This window comes from Buteo buteo, chromosome Z (assembly GCF_964188355.1).
Source record: "Buteo buteo chromosome Z, bButBut1.hap1.1, whole genome shotgun sequence".
In the NCBI taxonomy this organism is placed as follows: Eukaryota; Metazoa; Chordata; class Aves; order Accipitriformes; family Accipitridae; genus Buteo; species Buteo buteo.
This window is the reverse complement of record NC_134204.1, coordinates 86395014-86416414: the sequence shown is the minus strand read 5'-3', so window position 1 is coordinate 86416414 and position 21401 is coordinate 86395014. Positions and strand designations below refer to the sequence as shown.

The 21401-nt window shown below is 37.1% G+C and overlaps 1 protein-coding gene across 4 annotated transcripts in view; it reads left to right on the top strand.

The window, feature by feature from the left end:
• The window catches only part of KIAA0825 (KIAA0825 ortholog), a 256206-nt gene extending 235009 nt beyond the window's left edge, over nucleotides 1-21197 (top strand). For 3 of the 4 annotated variants that reach the window (XM_075021307.1, XM_075021305.1, XM_075021304.1), the window contains one exon: nucleotides 14533-21197. In XM_075021307.1, the coding sequence (XP_074877408.1) occupies nucleotides 14533-14647 (115 nt within the window). In that variant the 3' untranslated portion in view covers nucleotides 14648-21197. Of the gene's footprint in view, nucleotides 1-7988; nucleotides 8119-14532 lie in introns of all 4 variants that reach the window. The other variant, XR_012649091.1, reaches the window with a different exon arrangement.
• The last annotated feature ends 204 nt before the right edge of the window (nucleotides 21198-21401 follow it).

Sequence of the window (21401 nt, the reverse complement as noted above, 5' to 3'; positions counted from 1 at the left end):
CCTGTTTCAAATGCTGAAAATGGCATTAATTGATAGGCGTTTTGCCAGATACTGTAGGCTCCACCTGTATCTGCTTTTTTGGGCATCTTCCAAATCTTCGTATGTGATACCGGCTTGATTTTGGTATACTTGGCAGATAAAGGAGAGGAAATTATACTCCTGTCATGAGAAGATTTCTGAGATTTAGAAACTGTTCCCATCCCGCATCAAGATGAAATCCAAACCTTTTAAAGTTCATCACGAAGAGACACAAAGCCAGGAGCCTGGCAGGTGGGGATTTCACCGGTACATGGGAGACCCTTCCTCTGTCACTCTCGCATGTCTCCTGTGAGTCATTTGAATTAGAAAGACACAGACTGTCCCACAGCGACACTTTCTTTCTCCTGTGTTAAGGAATTAAAAAAATCCTCGCTGAATCGCTGTATTGCAGCCGGAGAGAGTGCTGCACGTCTTCCCTCATCTCCCCACCTCCCTGACCAAGGCGGCAGAGAGGGATGTAATCCCTGGTCCTGGCTGGCAAAGGCCAACCTGTTAAACTGTGTGAAGGTGTCTTCTTGATTTCTAGCTTCGAAATGTGTTTTCCTTCTGGAAATGATGTAAAGGCGGGTATAGATCCATAAAAAGTGTTCACCAAATTGGTGTTTTCTGCGTCAGTAAAAGTTGCGAACATATGTCTTCGTGAGTTTCCTGGTTGCAGATATATGCACGTAATCCCAAGCAAGTTCCCAGTTCCAACAATCAGTGGGAATAAATATCATTTAGATGACAGCAACAACAAACCTGTGCAGTTCAAGTGAATCTACATGTCTCAACCAAGTATTTGCATGGTGTTACTGTTTTCTTACATGTCTTTTTCTTCATCCGTCTCCTCCCTGTGCTGTGACTTCCACTCCTGACATCATACATATCTTACACAACAAGCTGTAAAACTGCCTTTTTGCTTTATCTCTTGAACAATACTATCCTTAGCTTATGCACCCTACAAAACAATGCCAGAAGAGAGTTTGGCAAGTAATTTGCCAAATGTTATTGTCACTAGCCTGTTAGACAATTAATTAAATCTTCACTGGAAGACATACAAAATTTATATTAGATATATTGTGCTCGGATCATTTCAGTTTTATCATATTGTAGTCATGTTTGGTTTTTTCTTTTTCTACCACAGGGTTTTGGCTAATGCAACACTAACAGATTAATGAAAAATAATGTAATAGGTCAATTTCTTTAGTATTTATATTAAGTAGAGGAAAATTCCTCAATCACCACTTGCATTAGTAAAGCCAATATTATAATTTCAATTATTCTACTGGATGAATTTAAAAACTAGAGCCTTATAATCTTTAAAACAATATTTGCACAGTAGTATTTAACTTTCCAAAGAATGGAGGAGTGGAAAAAAGCTACAGTAAATATGAGGTATATTAAGACATTTCACCATGTAGTATTTCTGTTTAATCAACCCCCTATTTAGCAACTGTTCTAAATATGTATCTTGAAATGTAGTAAACACTATTTACAGTTAAAAGATTTCCATGTGTATGCATGTTGAGTAAATTAATTAATCAACATGATTTTAAAATGTATTTAATACACAGCTTTATGGAGTTAACTTTTTATAGATACTTTCCTTAAGAGCAATTTTACGTACCAGAGCTCAGCATGCTGTTCTGTAGAGTCACCAGTCTTTGTAATGGGTCAGAAACAGATGAAATTTGCCTTCGTTTATTCAACTTCTTCCAGTTAACAACAGTTTAAGGAGTGGACCTGAGCTAAGCAGAAAAAGCAAAGCTCTTCACCAATTTATTCAGGACAGCTATTGGGGAATTTCTTCTAGCTCTCTCCTTACCTTCGTTGCAAGATGTTGGCCTGCATGAGTGATTTCCAATATTTTCAGTCCTCTTTTCACTTGCCTTTCTCTTCTTAGCTTTTGTGGCTTTCTCATTTCTGGAGGTAAATGTTAGCTACAGTGATATAGGCAATATTATCTTGCATGGAATGAACTGGGGAAAATTACTAGTTTTTCAGTTCCGAACATAAACAGATACTATATTTATTTATTTATTTTGTGTGAACCTTTCTGTAAAGGGTTGCAATACAGCAGTGAAAGACCTAAATGACTAACAGTGAAGCATACTGTGGACAGAGATCCTGTTTATGTATCTTCATCTCTTCCTCTGTATTTGTTTATTCACCTGTTTCCTAGACTGAAATTGATTTGTTAGGCTATGTAGATTTTTATCTACAGATTATTTTATTCTTCTTTGAGATGGTATCTCTGCATCAATTGGTTGTTGCATTTTCAGTCTGGCCCTGGTAATCCTCAGGGAGAGTGAGACAGTGTTATACAACCAGTTGCTAAGTTTTGAAAATAAAATAAGAAGCAGCTGCTAGGCTTCTGGGCTTGTTGAATTCAATTTTTTTGTATCTAACAATGGAAACCAGCCAATTTATCCTGGCCTTTCCGTCTCTTACTTTATTTTATTTTTGGCATATTCTTTCCCAATCTTTACCATTAAAGAATTAAATACTGCCTGAGTATTAGCCATTAATGGTCATGCTGTTTAGTGCACAGTTTCCATACAGTTGCCTTTCAAAAATGTACTTCAGAGCTGAAAAAAAAGGATTTGACATTTTATTATACTAGATATCTATTTTCTATAGGAAAAGACATACAGGCACTACTCACATGCCGCTCTTTATTGGAGGGACCATATTTACCCTGCTAGTGTCAGACAGGGAAATGAAGTCCTGGTGTGCAGTACAGATACCTGATTTTGGCTGGTTCACTTCAGTATTTCAGCTAGTACAGAAGTTATAATAATATTGATTTTTCTACACACGGACAAGTTTGCAGGGACAAAGTAATGTAAAGGCAACATCCTTCCTTTTCTCAGGGTACAAGTGACTCCTGTGAAGTGGTTAGACGTTGTTCCCACGGGCTCGCCCAAAGCCTTGGGAAGTTAAAGGAGTTTTCGTTCACTAGTAGGAGCATTTGACGCATGGCAGAAGAACTACGACCACTGCTGTCTGAACGAGGGAATTTTCCCCTACCAAAGCTGTTAGCTGGGCAGGAGGCCAGGACACCCAGGGAACCCCATCTCCACCAAGCCTGGGACATGTCTCTCATTGACTACACTTTCCCAGGGAGCCCGACTGAAAAGCTTACAGTCACGCCAGGAAATATACCTGCCAGGAGTGAAATAGGTACATTCTGGCGGCAGCCGGAAACATACGTAGGTGTCCTCGTAATACGCACAAAACATAATTATTTTACTTGTCTATGGTATTGCGATTATATTCCCTGTAATGTGGTTTTGCTTGTGTACCATCTTGTGATATTCTGTATTGGACTGTTGTCAGCATTTTCCATAAGGCACTCTCTACTTTTAAGATAGCGTATAAATGTACTATCTTCAAAGATTATTCAAATTGCAAGCTGAAGGTTAAGAACGTGTAAAATGCCAAAATTAGGGTCACTTAAAGCCTGCCCTCACCAGCGTGGGCATGGCCTCCTTCACTTGAGCCAGCACCACGTGAACGTAACCGCACCTCTCGCAGAACGGGGAGCAGCCCGTTCAGTGCTGTCGCTGGCATTTATCTACAACACTCTGTCGTGCCATGTAGAAATATCCTACGAGACCATCTTTAGTTACACGAACGCGTAGTAGTCAGAGCTAGATGCAGCTGCAGCGTGCATGAGGAAGGACAACTATGCCATATGGGACAGCACTAATGACGGGGCTAATGTTTCCTTTGGTAAGGCTGCTTGCTAGGATTTCTATAGGTGTGAAGGAGATGTGGTGTTTGTGTGCCATCTGGGGTAGCTCCACATGGTACTGTGAAATAACGATGAAATGAGGAGAGGCTGAGAGAGCTGGGACTGCTCAGCCTGGAGAAGAGAAGGCTCAGGGGGACCTTATCCATGGGCATGGACACCTGATGGAGGGAGTAAAGATGATGGTCTCTTCTCAGTGGAGACCAGTGGCAGGACTAGAGGCAATGGGCACAACAGGAATGCAGAAAATTCTGTCTAATCGTAAGAAAAAACACTTCTTGTACTCCAAAGGTGGTCAAACCCCGGACCAGGTTGCCCAAGGAAGTAATAGAGTCCTTGGAGATACTCCAAGAGAACGTGGCACTGAGCAACCTGCTCCAGGTGGCCCTGCTCTAGATGAACACCAACCTACGAAACGCCAGGATGGGGCATGCCTGATCCTCATGGGAGACTGGGGGATTCTGGCCGCAGCACAGGCAAGGAGTGGTTTTTCATTTAGTATGAACGTGAAAGGACATAAGATTTTTTTCAGCGGCCCATCGTTTGCTCAAATTTTAATAAAAACATTTGGTACCAATAAAATTCAGCTTCCTGGCTTCCCTAAATGTTCTGCTTAGGATGCACATTTTTTCTGCAAGTTATGAACTGAGTGGAATTCTTCTAAAAGAAAGAAAATGAATATTTTTTAAAAAACCAATGCATTAAGAAAAGTAGGGGATTATATTACTCCCATAATAACCTGTGTTTTCAAAATAGTCATCTTCCTATGCTATCATAGTAGCCCCTTCTTAACAAATGGAGGAAGTTTCTTGTTGACAAAATATGAATTTTTTATATTCCTAAGCCACAAAGCTGTCAAATTATCAAATACAATTTCTCAGCAGATATATCTTGTGTTTGTATTTACGGAACATACATATGCCACAGTAACCACATTTGAAAGCTTAATCCTTTAAAGTATTTACATTGGGTTTTCAACATTCATTATGGAAAGCCTTTGTAAATTGAAATAAAAAGGGGAGGGGTGAAGAGAGGGAACAAGTAGTGCACGATCTGAAGGGCAGGATATTTTTAGCAGATGCATTTTTGGTTCCTAAGCTCTACCATGTAATCATATGGGGGTAAAACTTATATTTATGAAATGGAAATGTTGCCAGCGCTGTGATCATAAGATACTTCTTTTTGTGAATTTGGGTGTCTTGATTTCCTTGAAAAATTATATTAATGCTCATAATAATTAAATTCAGTTCATGTGACGATTACCAAGTTATTTAAAATGATTGAAAATATGAAATCCTTTGAATATTCACCTCCAAGCACTTAGCTCAGACATAGTGTTATTGATCCCATTCTTCCATAAAATCTGCCCTTTTGAATGCCTGCATCATTACGCTGTTATTTGCATGAGTCTATGTATATATGTATGTATATATATAGGTATATATATAGGTCTGCTATATGCATATGTATTTGAAATATTATATGCATTTGCGCAATCAAGCACACAGCGTTCTTAATTCAGAGAGTCAGCTAAGCAACTTCATGCATGCACTAGAAGTTTTTGGGATAGTCTAAAAGAGAAAAGAATGGGGACAGGATACAATCTGCAGGCAATAAGCACATGTGAGCTTAGCACAATTATTTCTGTGAATGTCGTTGTAAGAAATTATCTTTTGTGAATAAACTTTGTTTAAGATTCTAACCAGTTAAACTAAGAGACAATGTGTTTTGGTCCAAATCTGAGAAAGGCACAAGTCCAGCAAACTGAAGCTGTATAAATTATTGTTATTAGGGTTTGGGGTTTTTTTGTTTAAATTATTTAAAAGGCAACAGCAAAAAATCAAAATGCTTTGTTTTAAAGATAAAACACTTTACACATACTTGGTTCCCTGAAAATCTGAAAATATCAGTTTGGGTTACAAAAAAAAATTCGTGAAAAAAACCACAACCACCCACATTCCATATTGAAATATTATTTTGAATAAAAACTTACATAATTTACTTATAAAACATCAAACCCAAATGCTTTCACATTGGATTTAAATTTATAAGGCTCTTACTTTCAGTTTTATGCGAACTAAAATCCCAGGTTGCTCTTAGGAGTAAGTATCTCAGTGCCTGAAACTTCTGGTTTCATTTCACTCTAGTTGCATTCATCTACTGACAGCTTGCCACTCTCAGAAGTGTATAATTAGTCTTCTGTTAATTGTTTAGTACATTCCCTGTTCTCTACCAGTCTGTATTGTTATCATTAATTAATCAGAAGTGTCATACATATACATATATGCATACACATATATATGTTTTCTCACCCAAGTTGGAAACAGTCGTCAACCCTTTATTAAGAGCATCTTCCCATTTTTTGACACACTAACATTTTTTTGACATCAACATTTTTGCCATGTAAATGGTGTTGGACCTAGAGGAGCAGTATACGAGTTGTGTTTAACACAAGAAATCTCACAAAACTAAAAATAAAATTAAAGAGGCATCCTGCTGCTGCAGAAACCTAACGAACTGGACTATCTTCAGAATAAGATACAGTGACAGCTTCAACAAAGCTGGGTCAGTATGAGCCTAATTGTCTCAAATGTCTGTAATTTAAAGCTATGCAGTTAAGAAACAGTTGTAAGAATGCACTGAAAAATTGAAATTTACCTGAATGATTTTTTTAAAAGAACCAACTGAAATGTTGAGGATACGGATCTTCCCAATTTTCTACTGTGTTAGAATAGTGAACGAAAAAGGTTAAATTAAAACAAGACCTAAGAGAAAGCTTCACCCTGTTGCACTATTTTCCCGCTGTCTGCAACTCATGGCTTGGTGTCTGTGAGGCTTGATTCACCATTTTTCAAAGATGTGGGATAGCAAACACCAGTAACAGGGAGGCTGGGTAAATACTACCTCTCCTTTCTTATTGCAGCTGGAAAGCTTCTAAAATTTTTGCTGTGTGCCTTCTGCTGCCCTTGACAACATCCTTCGTAGCTGTGTTCTTGCCCTGGAAAAGGGTCTTTCATCATTTTATTCCAACACTTGTGAAGTTTCTATTTCAGTTCAAAACTTCTTAAATATCCTTCTAATGTCTTAACTTCATAGCTGGGACAGGTTAACCTGTGAGTCAGAGCTCTATTCTCTTCTCTTCTCTTCTCATGACATACTTTCCAAAATGTTTCCCACGTACTGATTTCTTCAGTACCTCGAAATACTGTCTCTTCTTTTCGTTTGCTCTTTGGAAGTAGGAGCATAACTCTGTTCATCCCTTATAGCTGTGTCTTCCTTTAATTTTTTTCCTTCGCTCTCATTCTTGTGGCATATAGATAATTAAAAACATAAATAATAATTCTCATGGCATCTTCCTCCATATCCTCTAGGAAATAAATGAATTTATTTTATTGATTGGGAAAATTCTAGGAGAGCATTTTTCGTGGTGTTTGTGTATATGTAAGAGACAGGAATTTGGCAAAATTGTATTGAAATTTTCAGGTTTTATTTATTTCTGAATATGAGGAAGGACACTGATTTTCACATAAATTGTCCTGAAAGCAATGTAACTTTCTACTACAGGGGGATATTGTTTATTTGGGATGAAGAAAGACAAGTGAACTGTTTTGCATTAGGTAGATATAGAGATGTTGTCACAATTGGTGTGATTTCAGGGTGAATATTACTACCAGAACCTTTACATGCATTGCGTTGTTCCTCTGGGTCTTGTTCAATAGTGCAGTAGTTCTGTATTTGATGGCTGCCCGCCCCCCTCTTTTTTTTGATGTCCTTCAGGGGAGTATATGTTTAGTAGATGGATTAAAGAGAGATTAAAAAATCTGAGAAGATTACTACATAAATGACTGAAACAAAGCAGACATTTTTTGAACAGTTAATATTTAAGGAGTTAAAATGTTAGTCACAGTCTTAAATAAATTATTTTAACATTATTTTAACCAAATGCAATCTGATTAAACTACCAGAGATTTCCCTTTTAATTTCGTACTACCATTAGAAGAATAAAACATTGCCCCACATAGAAACTGAAAGATTTTTCAGAACTTGAGACTATGGACAAACATTAGATTTAGCTGGCTGTCTAACATTGATGTAAAATGCATTTCATGCTCTATGATTTCTCATGTTACAAAAAAAGTGTGTTTACAACTGAAATATGAAGTGAAACTTACAGAGATGTATATTCTTCTATTTTGTAAAAATGGCAAACAAGATACCAGCTGCTGAGATTTCATGTCTCATGGTGAAGCATAACATACTAGACAAGGATAAAACAATTGTTTCACTGCCTGCAAGAGCTTAATCCACAGCTGTCTCTCTCATGAACTTCAGAAAGCAAAAAGGTAATTCATTAAAATCCTCCATGAGCTGGTAGCAAGATATTATATTGTATTTAACTGCATGATTTCTCCACCCATTGCAGCTCAGTATAGAGAACACTACTGACTTTACTGGTAGTATTCTAACACATTTAAATGTGTACTTTTATTTGGGATTAAAATAAATATTTACATGTAAATTTAAATTTAAATGTATTGATTTATTATAAGAAGTCTCAAGACCTATACAAAAATACAGAACTCCATGTATTTTCCATCTCAGGTGTAAATATGCCAGTAAATCTGGTACAAAGGGATAACAGTTGTTTCAACAAAAGGTGGTTGAATTCAGTGAAGGTCCTGCACAGGTATGAGACTAGGTTGTGTGATGATGGCTTATAACTAGTGTGGAGGTTGGAAGAGGCAAAGACAGAACACCAAAAACACTTGTCAGTGCTTCATCCCTGCTTTGTCATTCTCCCCCCTCTTTCTCTGTCAACAGCTGGCAAAAAAATGGTCAGTCTCATCTTCGTCAAGCCGCTAATAATATTTATCATAATTATATTCTGCAAGAAGCAAGCATAAGGGCAAGTGTGAAGACCTCTTTTGGAGAAAATTCAATTAATGGTTTCACATCTGGTCAAGTTTAAAAGGCTACAGGAAGTACTTGCACATGAAAAATACTCTTTAAACAGAAAGGGACCCCGGGACCAACTGACCTGGGAGGGCTCCGCAGCTGCAGCACACGGTGTAAGAGAATATGCCACAGCTGGCAGTGCATATTAGGGTTAAGTCCCTTGCAGAAAATCTGCACCTATTAAACAATGGGATGAATTTAATCTCGATTTCACAAAATTGCACGGATTAGTTGTTTATGCACAAACTATTGCTTTCTTTTGCCTCCTTCAGTTTGTAGTGCTTTTTATAAATAAATGCGTCCAGGCAGAAGTTTGACAATAACAGCAAAACAGTTTATTGAAGAAATTGAAGGTGAAAATGTGGAAAATATTTTCATGTGAATTACATGAAATGACTCTTAAATCACATAAAAATAAAAGGGAATGTAAGTTACATTTAAGCACCTTTTTTTGTGTTCTTTTCCCACTCTTGCCTTCTTACATAATACTTGGCAAAAAAAGACCTTCTTTACTTGTGCTCACTGTTTTTATCAAAATTCCTCTTGAAAATAGTGTGTCTGTAAAGCTTTCCAGTGGTAATTCACCACATTAAAAATAGATAAGCTTAAGAGCTTGCGGTGCTTGAAGTCTGAATATTTACCCGTGTTAGGATGTTTGAATGGCATGGTGTCTGATTTAGATTAGATGTGAATTATGTCATCTTCTTAGCTCAGTATCAAATACATTGCTATTTTTTTGATACATAGCAACTATTAGTTTAGCTATTATTCAATATGGAAATGCATATTTTCAGCTATCTAATGCACAGTTGTATAGTTAATGTTTCATCATTTGCCAACACTTCCCTGCAAGAGGACCTGAGATATTAGCTTTTCCGTAGGAAATAACAGTGGTGTCATTGGTTTCTTTTTTTTTCTTCCTTCCATAGAATTATGTGTAATGTAGCATTTTTCAAGACATTAAGAAATGCAATAGATATCAAAATACTACATAAGCTCTATTAGCAATACATAACATACCACTATGAAATTATATAAGGGTGACCCTTTCTGTAAACTGTTCACTTTTTAGACATTGTTTTGTATAAGCTTTAGAAAAGGGCATGGCTAGTCTCTCAAATAATACAATTAAGGAGATTTTTTAAGGTTCAAAATACATCTGAGTTGAAAAGTATTCTTACATTTTATTTCAATTTTGTTCATGTTTATTCTGCTTGTAATTTTTCACGTAATTTTTCCCCTCTAATCTTTACATACTTGTTATAACTAATGAACTGTAATAAACTTAGTAACTAATCAAAGAGCATCTATTAAAGTAAACTCTTAATGAAACTTCTTAAAAGAGAATCTGCTACAGGTAAAATCTGTGTCACTTCTGGTAATCCCTATATGCATACTGCTGCATGTGTTTTATTTCTGATTTAATATACTACTGCCTTGGTATCAACAGCATATACTTCCTTTTCATCTGTAACAAGCACCTAAATGTAATATATAGTCCCCATCATAGTTTTTAAAAAGTGCCTTCATAGGAATATATCTGCAGTTTACAAAATATATGCAATATTGCAACAGAAAATCAAAGCAGCAAATATATTACCGTGTATTAAATCCAGCACTGCTAAAATGTCCAGCATGCTTTTAAACAGATGCACAGAAGATTTTTCTCTGCATCTTTGCAAACACATTTACTGTTTCTTTACCTTTTATAATTCAGCATAGTGGGAAGATAAAAGTATCGAAAACCATAGGCCTGTATAGCCATTTATATAAATGGAGGTATTGATGCTAATAATAAGCAAGGATAGCACATGGACACGTTGAGCTGGAATCACTGGATCTTCCTGGGGCACGGAATGCTTCTCCCCTTGCACTTCGTTAGCCTGTGGATGTGCAAGGCTTCTTCGTCTCTTGCCTCTTATTTATGAGGAGAAACAGAAGCCCTCCCAGCGCTAGTTATCCTCTTTGACCTCATGATCTAAGGTCTAGGCTGACCAGCAGAAAACTTCAGTGATTCCTGTATTTATCTGTGCTGACGTGTTTTGCTGTATCTATCTGAAAAATATACTGCTAGTTGTTGGTTTCTTTTTTACCTTGATTAGCCACATGCAACACAAAAAAAACCAGCATACTAAGAAAAGTTTTTAGGCAATTCACTTTAGGTGCACACAATATGTCATCTACATTATTTGATATTTCAGCATATTTTGAAAACATATTTCAAATGTTTAATTCTGTAAGTACACAAGTAGTATTGGCCTGAAAACTTGCAGTGCTAGCCTAAAGATTACAAAGGTGATGGCATTTTATTCTGAACATATGCTTTCTCTTAAATATGAAGAATATACTGAAAGTTGGGCTATCTGGACACTCAGACTCATCTTATTATAGTTATATGAACTCTAAGCAAAATGCAGAAGTTGGTATGATGGACTGGTTCAAATAATTCCAGTACCCTTTTGAAATGCTGATTTTATTTAATCTTCCAAGATATAGCTAGACTAAAATAAAATATATGCCACCTATGTATTTGGAAATTTTCTCTAAGAGCTACGTTACTAATAATATGAAACAACAGAGGTTGGCTGTGGGCTGAGGAAGCTTGCATTTTGAAAGTAATTCTTGATGGTAATTTCATTCGCATTCACATTACTTGAACTGGCTAGTTGGATTTGTACCAATTACTATTGTCAAAACAATTGTCACACATTTTAGATATGCTAGTAAAAACATGTTCCATTTTGGACAAATTTTTGAATAGTAAATGTTGACTCTTTTTTCACTTGAACACAAACACCTGATTTCTCATCCCGTTTAGAACAGCAAAGATATTCTGTGGCCTTCTTGCTTACTGTCCAGCAGTCTTTTAAAAAACAATATTGTCCCCAGACTTTAAGCATAAAAGTGGAAAAATTTCTAAATTAGATGAGGGACCAGGTGTTTGTCAAGCTCATTTCATAGATCTTTAATTCATGGATACTGTTAAGCGAATGCATAGAAGACATTCTTATCCTCATTGGACCTGCTTAAATGCTTTAAAAATAGACTACTTTTTGATAAAATGATAATGTAATGTATTAGTAATAACTTGTTATAAAGTGAACACTAAAGAATGTCCAAACTGGATGACATTGAAGATTTTTACCAACACTAATGTTTAAAATTCAATGAAATGTGCTGACAAGTATGAAGTCACTATCTTTAAAAGGAATCTGCTGATTTATTGTTAAGCTTCCATTAGCCAAGACTGCTAGATTTCTGTGTTATACCTCTAGCAATAACTGTTTTGAATGTATTCCATTTAGCATTTTCAGTTGTCGTCCTTCAAAGCAAACAGCTCCTCTACTTAAAAATGTGCAACAAATCAAATTAATTAAAATGAATCAATTCAACTGGTAAAGTGGTGTTTTGGAATGACTCTGAGGACCATAAATTCAAATTAAGGCTTGCACGACTTCTTCCTAGGTTTGAAGAGGCTCCTTGGTACATTAGCAAAAGGAAAAAGGGAAACCAGTCATCCTGTTTAACCACGTCCACCTGAGATGCTTGCAAAAGTAACTGTGCTGGGGGCTCATATAGCCAGATTTTACAAACTTACCATAAACCAGAGAATGAAGCAGACAGACATAATAGCAATTAATTGTACCTAATGTTAATATTCAGATAAGAGTAAGTATGAGAGTAGTCATATAGGGGTGGAGTAATAGGAAGTTAATTATTGCAAAACTTTGATCGTGGACATAGAGTGTTTACAATTTTATTCGTAGTATGCTGTGCTTGCTCTGATACTTCACTCCAGGCAGTAATGTGGGTTGTCAGATTCAGTTTTTAAGGTAAAGGTATGATGGATATATGCTAATTTATACATGTTCATTGAATATATTTTCCCTAACTGTATTTTAACAATTAGATTGTACTACAGAGCACTTGTTATTTTTCTGGTTTTAGTAAGCTTTTAAATACAGTTACAAAAAGTGCACACCATGCTCTATTGCTGTCGTGGTTTAACCCCAGCCAGCAACTAAGCACCACGCAGCCGCTCACTCACTCCCCCCCATCCAGTGGGATGGGGCAGAAAATTGGGAAAAGAAGTAAAACTCCTGGGTTGAGATAAGAACGGTTTAATAGAACAGAAAAGAAGAAACTAATAATGATAATGATAGCACTAATAAAATTACAGCAGAAATAATAAAAGGATTGGAATATACAAATGATGCATAGTGCAGTTGCTCACCACCCGCCAATCAACACTCAGTTAGTCCCCAAACAGCGACCCCCCCACCCCCACTCCCCCCAGTTTATATACTGGGCATGACATCACATGGTCTGGAATCCCCCTTTGGCCAGTTGGGGTCAGCTGCCCTGGCTGTGTCCCCTCCCAACTTCTTGTGCCCCGCCAGCCTTCTCGCTGGCTGGGCATGAGAAGCTGAAAAATCCTTGACTTAGTCTAAACACTACTTAGCAACAACTGAAAACATCAGTGTGTTATCAACATTCTTCGCTTACTGAACTCAAAACATAGCACCGTACCAGCTACTGGGAAGACAATTAACTCTATCCCAGCTGAAACCAGGACAAGTGCCAATAATGATTGTCCTCTTTCTGCAAATATGATGAATGTAATACACTCTTCCCACTATTCTGTATAATATGTGATTTATTCACCAGTCTAAACCTGTATATGGCTTCCGGTTTTTGCAGTCTGAATGAGGACCTAACAAGTGTGGGGACAGGATTAAAGTATTGCTCCTGACATTAGCTTCCTAAAAGCAGTCTTGTTCTGCTGCTCCTCTACATGCCTCCTACTTTACAGGATCATCTTCTGGCTCATTTATAATCTACTGGATTTAGTACTTGAAAATATGATTTCTGTATTCAGTATTCATGCTTTACCTTTTGTCTTCAGCTGGTCTGAACTGGGAGACTACACTTTATTTTCTACTTAGAATCGAAAGAGATTAATATTAAAGAGATATCAAACTCTTAAATATCCCCAAATTTGTAAAAGAGATAGAGGCACATTACAGAGCATTATGTAGGCATAATTAGAGGGATACAAAGTTGAGCTGACCATGTACCAGCATTATTTCTGCATTTATTATCCTGATTTCCTGCAAGGGAATACTGTGTGACTCTATATTTAATTAACTACTAAAGAAAAGCAAAATAATCTTCATATTCTTTTACTTTTTCAGTTTTAATGGTATTAGGACTTTATCCTAAACTAAAATTGAGTATTCACATGGAGAAAGGGAAGAATCTGATATGTTGTTTATTTCTTGGTGTGACAGGTGTACCTGATGGTGAAAGAAACAAAGAGTCAGTCAGTTTTGTGGCATTTTGTAATATAGTATTGTCACTGCAAGAGAATGATGACCATTCACATTAAATATTTGGGTTGGATAACATGTGCGTGTTTGAATTTTTGCTGCAAACTTACAAAGTGTTGAGAGCAGCAGCTTAACTTCCAAAACACTTGTTACGTCTCCCACTTTTTCTCTGCTAGTTTTACAAGGCTTCCACCTCTACCAACATGTGTGATTGATAGAAAACAGAAAAAGAAAGTACTATCACAATAAATATAAGATTTTGTGGTAGTTTTTACAATTCATGGCAGTTGGGCAGGGCAAGATTTTCAGGGGCTTTATTTTGTATCGTTCAGTAATCTCAACTGGTGTACCCCCCCGGGTGGGGTGGGGGCAATGAATTGATAATAATGAGGTTTTTATTGACTTGTTTGTTCTAAAGACTGGTTTAAAATACATTTTTTAAAAATTAATAAAAAGTTCTTTTTCTTTCAGGTGGGAGATGAAAGAAGGTGCAGATCTTGAAGATGAGGAGAAAGTTATGGTGGAACACTTAAAAAATGTTTATTTGACACAGAGCACTCCTACCACAGAGGATAAAGAAGAATAATTACCTTGACAGGTTTCGGGTAGCACCTTTTTCTGAATTCAACATGATTATCTTAATGGCTTAGTTATAACTGACAGGACTAGAAAGCTCAGGAATATATATCTTGAGTAGGAGTTTTAAACTAAAGAATGTTCCCGTTATTGTCTAGTCACCCCATCCAGGCAGCAATTGTTCACACATGCATAAGGTGAGCAACAGTATATGAAAATGTCAGTGTCACAAAACAAGGAGGGTGCATCTCGATACTGCGGAGGCATACACCTGAATGACAAACCAAGAACTGTTTTAGAAGCATAAAACTCACTCTGAAAATAATGCAACTTTGGACACGTGCTAAGCAGACACCCATGCTATGCCTCCATCGACCATTTTGGAGTCAAAGTCAGCCTGCCCCCAGTTAGCGTTGCTCAAGGACCTTTACTCTCCCATGGCGCTTGTGTTCTAGTTAGTCCTGCCATTAAATCACCCAAAATGTATGAAAAAGGACAGGTATAGGCCATAGGTCTGCAGCCCTTTGTGAGTTGCCCCAGGATGAGTGTGCTTGGCCATTATTCCCAAGCAAAACTGCATCACCTTATTGCCCTCACAAATCCTAACTTAACATCCAGCGTATGTTATATCTTAAAAGATCCATTATAGAGAAACTTGTTGACAGCTTGTAAAGTTTTGAGAAGCATCTTTTTATTTAAAGGAATTATTCACAGTCAGTGCTCAAAGGACTATTTTAACAGTGAACTGAGAAAATGATAATGCGATATATATTTCTGATAAATATAGTAAAATTTCATTTTCAAAATAAGTGCTGTCTGATATTCAGATTTTTGATATATAAAACATTTTTCTTTTCAGTAAAGACTAAAAATAGCTGAGTTAGGTGGCTATTGTGACAATGTTTTTTATACAGACGGTGTGGTTAATATTTCTTCAGCTCTACAGAAGTCCATCATTTTTCTATTTGTTTCTTGCATTGCAAGTCCAAGGGAACTATTTCCTCTGCCTGATGAAGGACCCTAGCAAGATCTTGCTAAGGCTGCAATCTGAGCTGCAGCTATTCCTGTTCCCACCACATCTTCTCACAGATGCTATTACGGACATAACTCAAACCACCTGAATAGGAGGAAGGCACCTTTTTTTCCTAAAAACTTCAGCAGCATCATGAGTAACCATAAGGCTAATGCTGCTGTAGCGTCTAATCTGAAATGCAGTTTTTCCTCCTCTTAATTGCTGGGGGTTTTTGTTGTGCATATAAAATGTCAGACCATTTAAAACAAAAATGAAGACTGCTGCATCTTACAAATCTCCAAAGATCTTGTTACAACACTGCATCAACAAGAGGGCTGGGAGGCACTGGTGCTTCAAAAATGCTAAAAATATTATTTAAAGAATAAAATAGACTTTTTACTCTGCTGCTGACATAGTCATTTCAGATCATAAAGAGGTGATGAAGTGTAAAAACAATTTTTCTTTGCTTTGTATTTCACCTTTGAAGATCAGTTGTGGTCTTAAGGCTTAAAACATGGCTACAGGGATTGCCCATGATGGCAGGTACAGTATTCTGACAAATGAGGCACACATGCTTCAAGCCATACTAATAATGTGTTCCTGCACATGGAAGCTGGAGTTTAGAATATTCTTTCCTATTTTATCAAAATCTATTGTACATAATTAACTTTTTGTATAGTCACATAAAGTGAATTTCTGTCTATGTAGTAAAACTGACTGAAATACTTTTTGTGAAAAAGCTCCCCTTCCGGGAAGCACTTAGTCTGAATAGAATAAACTTTGCAAGTGAAATAAACTAAGCCAGAATAAACCCCCTCACTTACTCTGAAATGGGAATGTCCATATGGGGAGTTATTCCAAACTGGTTATTATCCTTTAAATTCACAACACACTTGGTTCTGGTAAAAATTAAAAAAAAAAATTCTTTATGCCCCTTCCTCCCTTCTCTCCCTGCCAAAGCAATTCAGCACTAACCCACTGGGTAGCACTAGGACAATTTTGTCTTTCTTAGCAAGAGTATATTTATAATCTTCACCAATGTGGAGCGACAAGACAGAATAACTACCTTAAATAAAAGCTGAACCTTTGCACAATATTTTATTTGGATGTTTTTCTTATCCAAACCTTTCTCTCTATACATATATACATCTTTTAGAGTATCTGAATGCAAGCTAATGTGTGTTTGAAATTGAACTTGTCCCTCAATCCTCACTGAGAAATAGCAGGGCTCAGTTTGTTGGAAATGTAGTGGTCCTATTAACTGACCTTTTCAGGGTATAAAAGAAACATCATCTTGGCAACATCACTTATGCTGAATTGATATTTTTGCAACATTCAGGTTTTTTCAATAAAATTACAGCAATGATAAGAGTTGTATAACTAAGATTGCTAAATAACATACCATTAATTTATCAAGACTGCTTACTTTAAAACTTAAACACTTAAACGACGCTTGAAAGAGCTGATCATTTTTACATTTTAATAGGAGTACTTGTGTAAGAGATTGCTGCTTTCTTTGGCTTTTCTTAATAAAACAATAGTTCTATATCCTTTAAAAAGCGCTGCTGATTCTAAAACTGACTTAAGATTAATTTCATTTTGGAGACTGATGGGTTCATAAAGCTGCAATGTTTTGCTTTTGTATTTTATGTCCTGGCTCTTTGTCACTACTTGTTGATCCAAGAATGTCTCACATTTTTGTTTAGCCTCAATAAATAAAGGCAACAGGAGCCAGATTTGCTGGCTGCTGAGTGGGCCCTGTGTTGCATGACCACTGCAATCTGACCATGTTAACTGCTCCTGGGAAGGTAGTCAAAAATAAGGATTAAGGTCTGTTGTGTACAACAGACCCATCTGAATGGGCAAAACCTGGCCTCATTGGCTCAGCTGAGTTTGCTTAAAAGGAAATTATTATATTTAAAGAAATGACTTGGATCAGATATAGCACAAACTAGGCAACTATGCATTATCATTAATGCTTACATCTAACTCTCATTTAACATTTTAGTATGCTTAGTCCTTTTTACAAAACAGGCTTAAATGGGAGACTTCATGGCATGGAGTATCTCTAATCATATTAGTTTAGCATCCAGTTCAGAGTGCTCCAAATCTTAACATCTTGCTACTTTTGAATGGTAGTTAATAAAATTAGAAGCAGGGCAAAATTGAGATAGCATTAATAGTAATGAAACTCAGAAAGACAGCAGAGGGAGAGAGACAGAATTTATGGAAAAGACAGGCATTAAGACATAGCCCTGCCTTTTAGTGCCTGCTGTCCTGACAAACAGTGTCCCGTAGATCAGGCTTTATTCCAGGAGAGGGCTTTTGTAAAGACCACAGGCAACAAAGCTATTTGTTCTGGAAATATGCACGGCAGCAAATGGATGTTCTCTAATTCATCTCTACATCCTCACAGCAGTGCAAGGTGGGCATGAGGCTGGCTTCTTCCAATTAGCTTCCTCTGACAGAAATATTCCATTTCCCTCTCAGCTGGGAGGTCTTCACAAAATACTACTGAGTCTTATCTACAGTAAGATACCAATTATATGCTGATATAAAACTATTTTATGGAACTCCTTAAAAATATGTGCAATCATTTTTAGTGACAGACACTATTCAAACTTCCAAGGCAATAGGCGAAAGACTGAGGAATTAGACCCATTGCCCAATTAGGCATGAAATGAGAGAGTAACTTGATGGCAACGGGGAGATTTCTAAGCAAGCATATAGATCTTGAGGAGGTCCTGGCTGGTGCGAAGCTGCTTCTCTGTAAACAGTGGTATGAGTGGAAGCAGAAGATCTAAAACTATTTTAAGTGGAAGGTCCAGGAAACGGGCAAGGTTGAGCTTGCTTTTTCCTCTACCTTTGGACTCCCAACACTTGGGAAGAAGGCTAAACTGACTGACATTGCCAGGCAGGCAGTACAAGAAAAGCATGCGAGGTTTTGAGCAGGTTGGGTATCACTGAGGGCCTTGTAATACCCATCAGTAAAATGACGAAGGAACCAGATTGTTCCTCTCTAGCAACAGCATTTGAGAATAGACTGTTGGCTATTATTGAAGCAAGTGAAACAATGATACAGAGCTGACAAAAAACACTCTAAAAAGCAAGGAATCATGCAAACAGGTAAAAATAAATCCAAACCTTTTTTTCTTTTTCCTGAAAAGCTGATTCCATAACAAGTGTCTGTCATGGTTTAACCCCAGCCAGCAACTAAGCACCACGCAGCTGCTTGCTCACCCCCCCCGCCCCCCCGCCAGTGGGATGGGGAGGAGAATCATAAAACAGAATTAAAACTCATGGGTTGACATAAGAATGGTTTAATAACTACAGTAAAATAAAATATAATAATGATAATAATAAAAATAACAATAAAATAATAAAAAATAAAAATAACAAAAAATAATAATTTTAATGAAAGGGAATATAATGGAAAAAAAGAGAGAGAAATAAAACCCAAGACAAGCGATGCACAATGCAGTTGCTCAGCACCACTGACCGATGCCCGAGCAGTGATCCGCCCCTCCCAGCCAACTCCCCCCAGTTTATGTACTGAGGATGACGTTCTACGGTGTGGAATATCCCTTTGGCCAGTTCGGGCCAGCTGTCCTGGCCATGCTCCCTCCCAGCTTCTTGTGCACCTGCTCGCTGGCAAAGCATGGGAAACTGAAAAATCCTTACCTGAGGATAAGCGCTACTTAGCAACAACTGAAACATCAGCGTGTTATCAACATTATTATCACGCTAAATCCAAGACACACTGTACTGGCTACTGGGAAGAAAATTAACTCTACCCCAGCTGAAACCAGGACAGTGTCTCAGGAAAAGCTGGCAATTATGAAGTACCAATGACATAAAGTGATCATCTGAATTAAGACTGTGCATCTAAATTTAGCAGACAACTATCCCTAAGCTGACAAGGAGCCATCAAGTCATGGCTAGTGAAATTTGATGACTACCAGATCAAGCCCTTAGATCCATGACAACTTCAGCTGTTAGTAGGTTACAACCATCTCTGAGCAGATATTTTATAATATGTCCTACTGAAGAAACTGTTTTCATGCTAAAATACCTCATTATCCAGTTGCTGCAGTAAATCAATTCAGGCTCCAACAGCCATCAGTCTCAGTGTCTACACAGACCCGAGTCATATCCGTTCTCTATCTAGAAAGGAGGCAAAGAACCACATAATGGTGCTCATATTCAACAGGTATGATCTTCCCCACTTACAGGCTCAAAGAGCATGCCACGTCTGCTGTGACAAACTCAGGTTTCAGACTTTGTTCATGGTGGAAGTTTGCTGCAACAGCACATAGCTTTGTCCTTCTCTTTTCAGGACAGCTTTTTAGAAAAATAATCTCTTTTCAGCTCTCCCAATAATAAATACATTAATTAAAATTACTCTTGTAAAACAAGCACTCATGCATTAGAAAACACCTGATGAATGATTACCAATGTGGCCATGTGTGTTCCTTAAGCTAACTGTTAATGACATGGTCATATATATTTTGTCCCTAGATGAATTCACCAGAGGACAGAAATATGGTTACACAAGCAACTTTGGTAAATTTGTAATTATCTAATATCCAACCACTTTATTTTTTTGTCCCATAATAGGTGTTTTCTATGTTAAAAGTCTAGTAACTTTTGGATATTTGGTCTCCATAAAGAAATAGTATCACACGGGTCTTCATGTGTCATCTTGACTCTGTTTTGTTTTCCACCTCAATATTGTCTTTCAGGCATCCTTGAAAAACTTACTGGTTAACGTTTGTTATAATTTAGAATGTGGGTATTGCGTACAGGTAGATAATTCATTTTCTAGACTAACTGTCATACAGATTTAAAACAGTGTAGGTCCTATATGGCTAATAATTTCAGGTTTAGTGCAGTTTGAACATTTCTGCTCCTAATGTTCCACATGAATTTTTGTAATATCTATGTTTTTCCATTGTTCTAAGCTACCTCTGTTACCTTAGAGTGGGATAGTGGAAGCTATTTGTATGCATTGCTGTTTGTGAGTTATTTATGTTTTTTACTTAAACTACCGTATTTCACCCCAGGCTTTATTTTCTTTAAGTTCTCTGAACTTTTAATTTACACTTGGAAATCCATAGCACATCTGTTTTCACAACCTACAAACACCTAAATACATATCAATAAAGCCTATGCCTTCTCAAAGCTTATACAGAGTCTTAGAGAACCAAGAATTTAATAAATGTAAAATTCAAACCAACCACCTGCAAGGTTATCATTCAAGAAATGCAGTAGTCGTTTTCACTTGGATGTTCACCTCTCTGTATATTCCAGAAATAATACCTTTAAGAATTTGTTTGCTTATGTTCTGGACACTTTATTGATATCTCTCATTCTATGTAATAAACATGTTTTAAATGGGTTTTATTATGTAGGTTAAGATTATGCTTTCCCCCTAGAGAATGGAACGAACATTGGGGAGGGAAGAGGTTGAAATGGCAGGTGGTCTTTGTTCTGGTGTATGGACTAGCAAACAGATTACTTTCTACAGTAAGCCAGATGTGGCTTTGGGAATGAAATAATCTTGGCAGGAATCCTACCTGCAGGTATGTATTAACTTCAGGAAATTGACGGCTGAACATGTGCTACGAAGACTTTTTTCAGAGGCAAACGGATTAGGTCTCTTCAAACAGCAACCGCTTCTATTCCAGTTAAGGCTCCCCAGTTTCACACACGCCTGTCCGCTTTATGAATGGATAGATTGATGGAGGTTGCT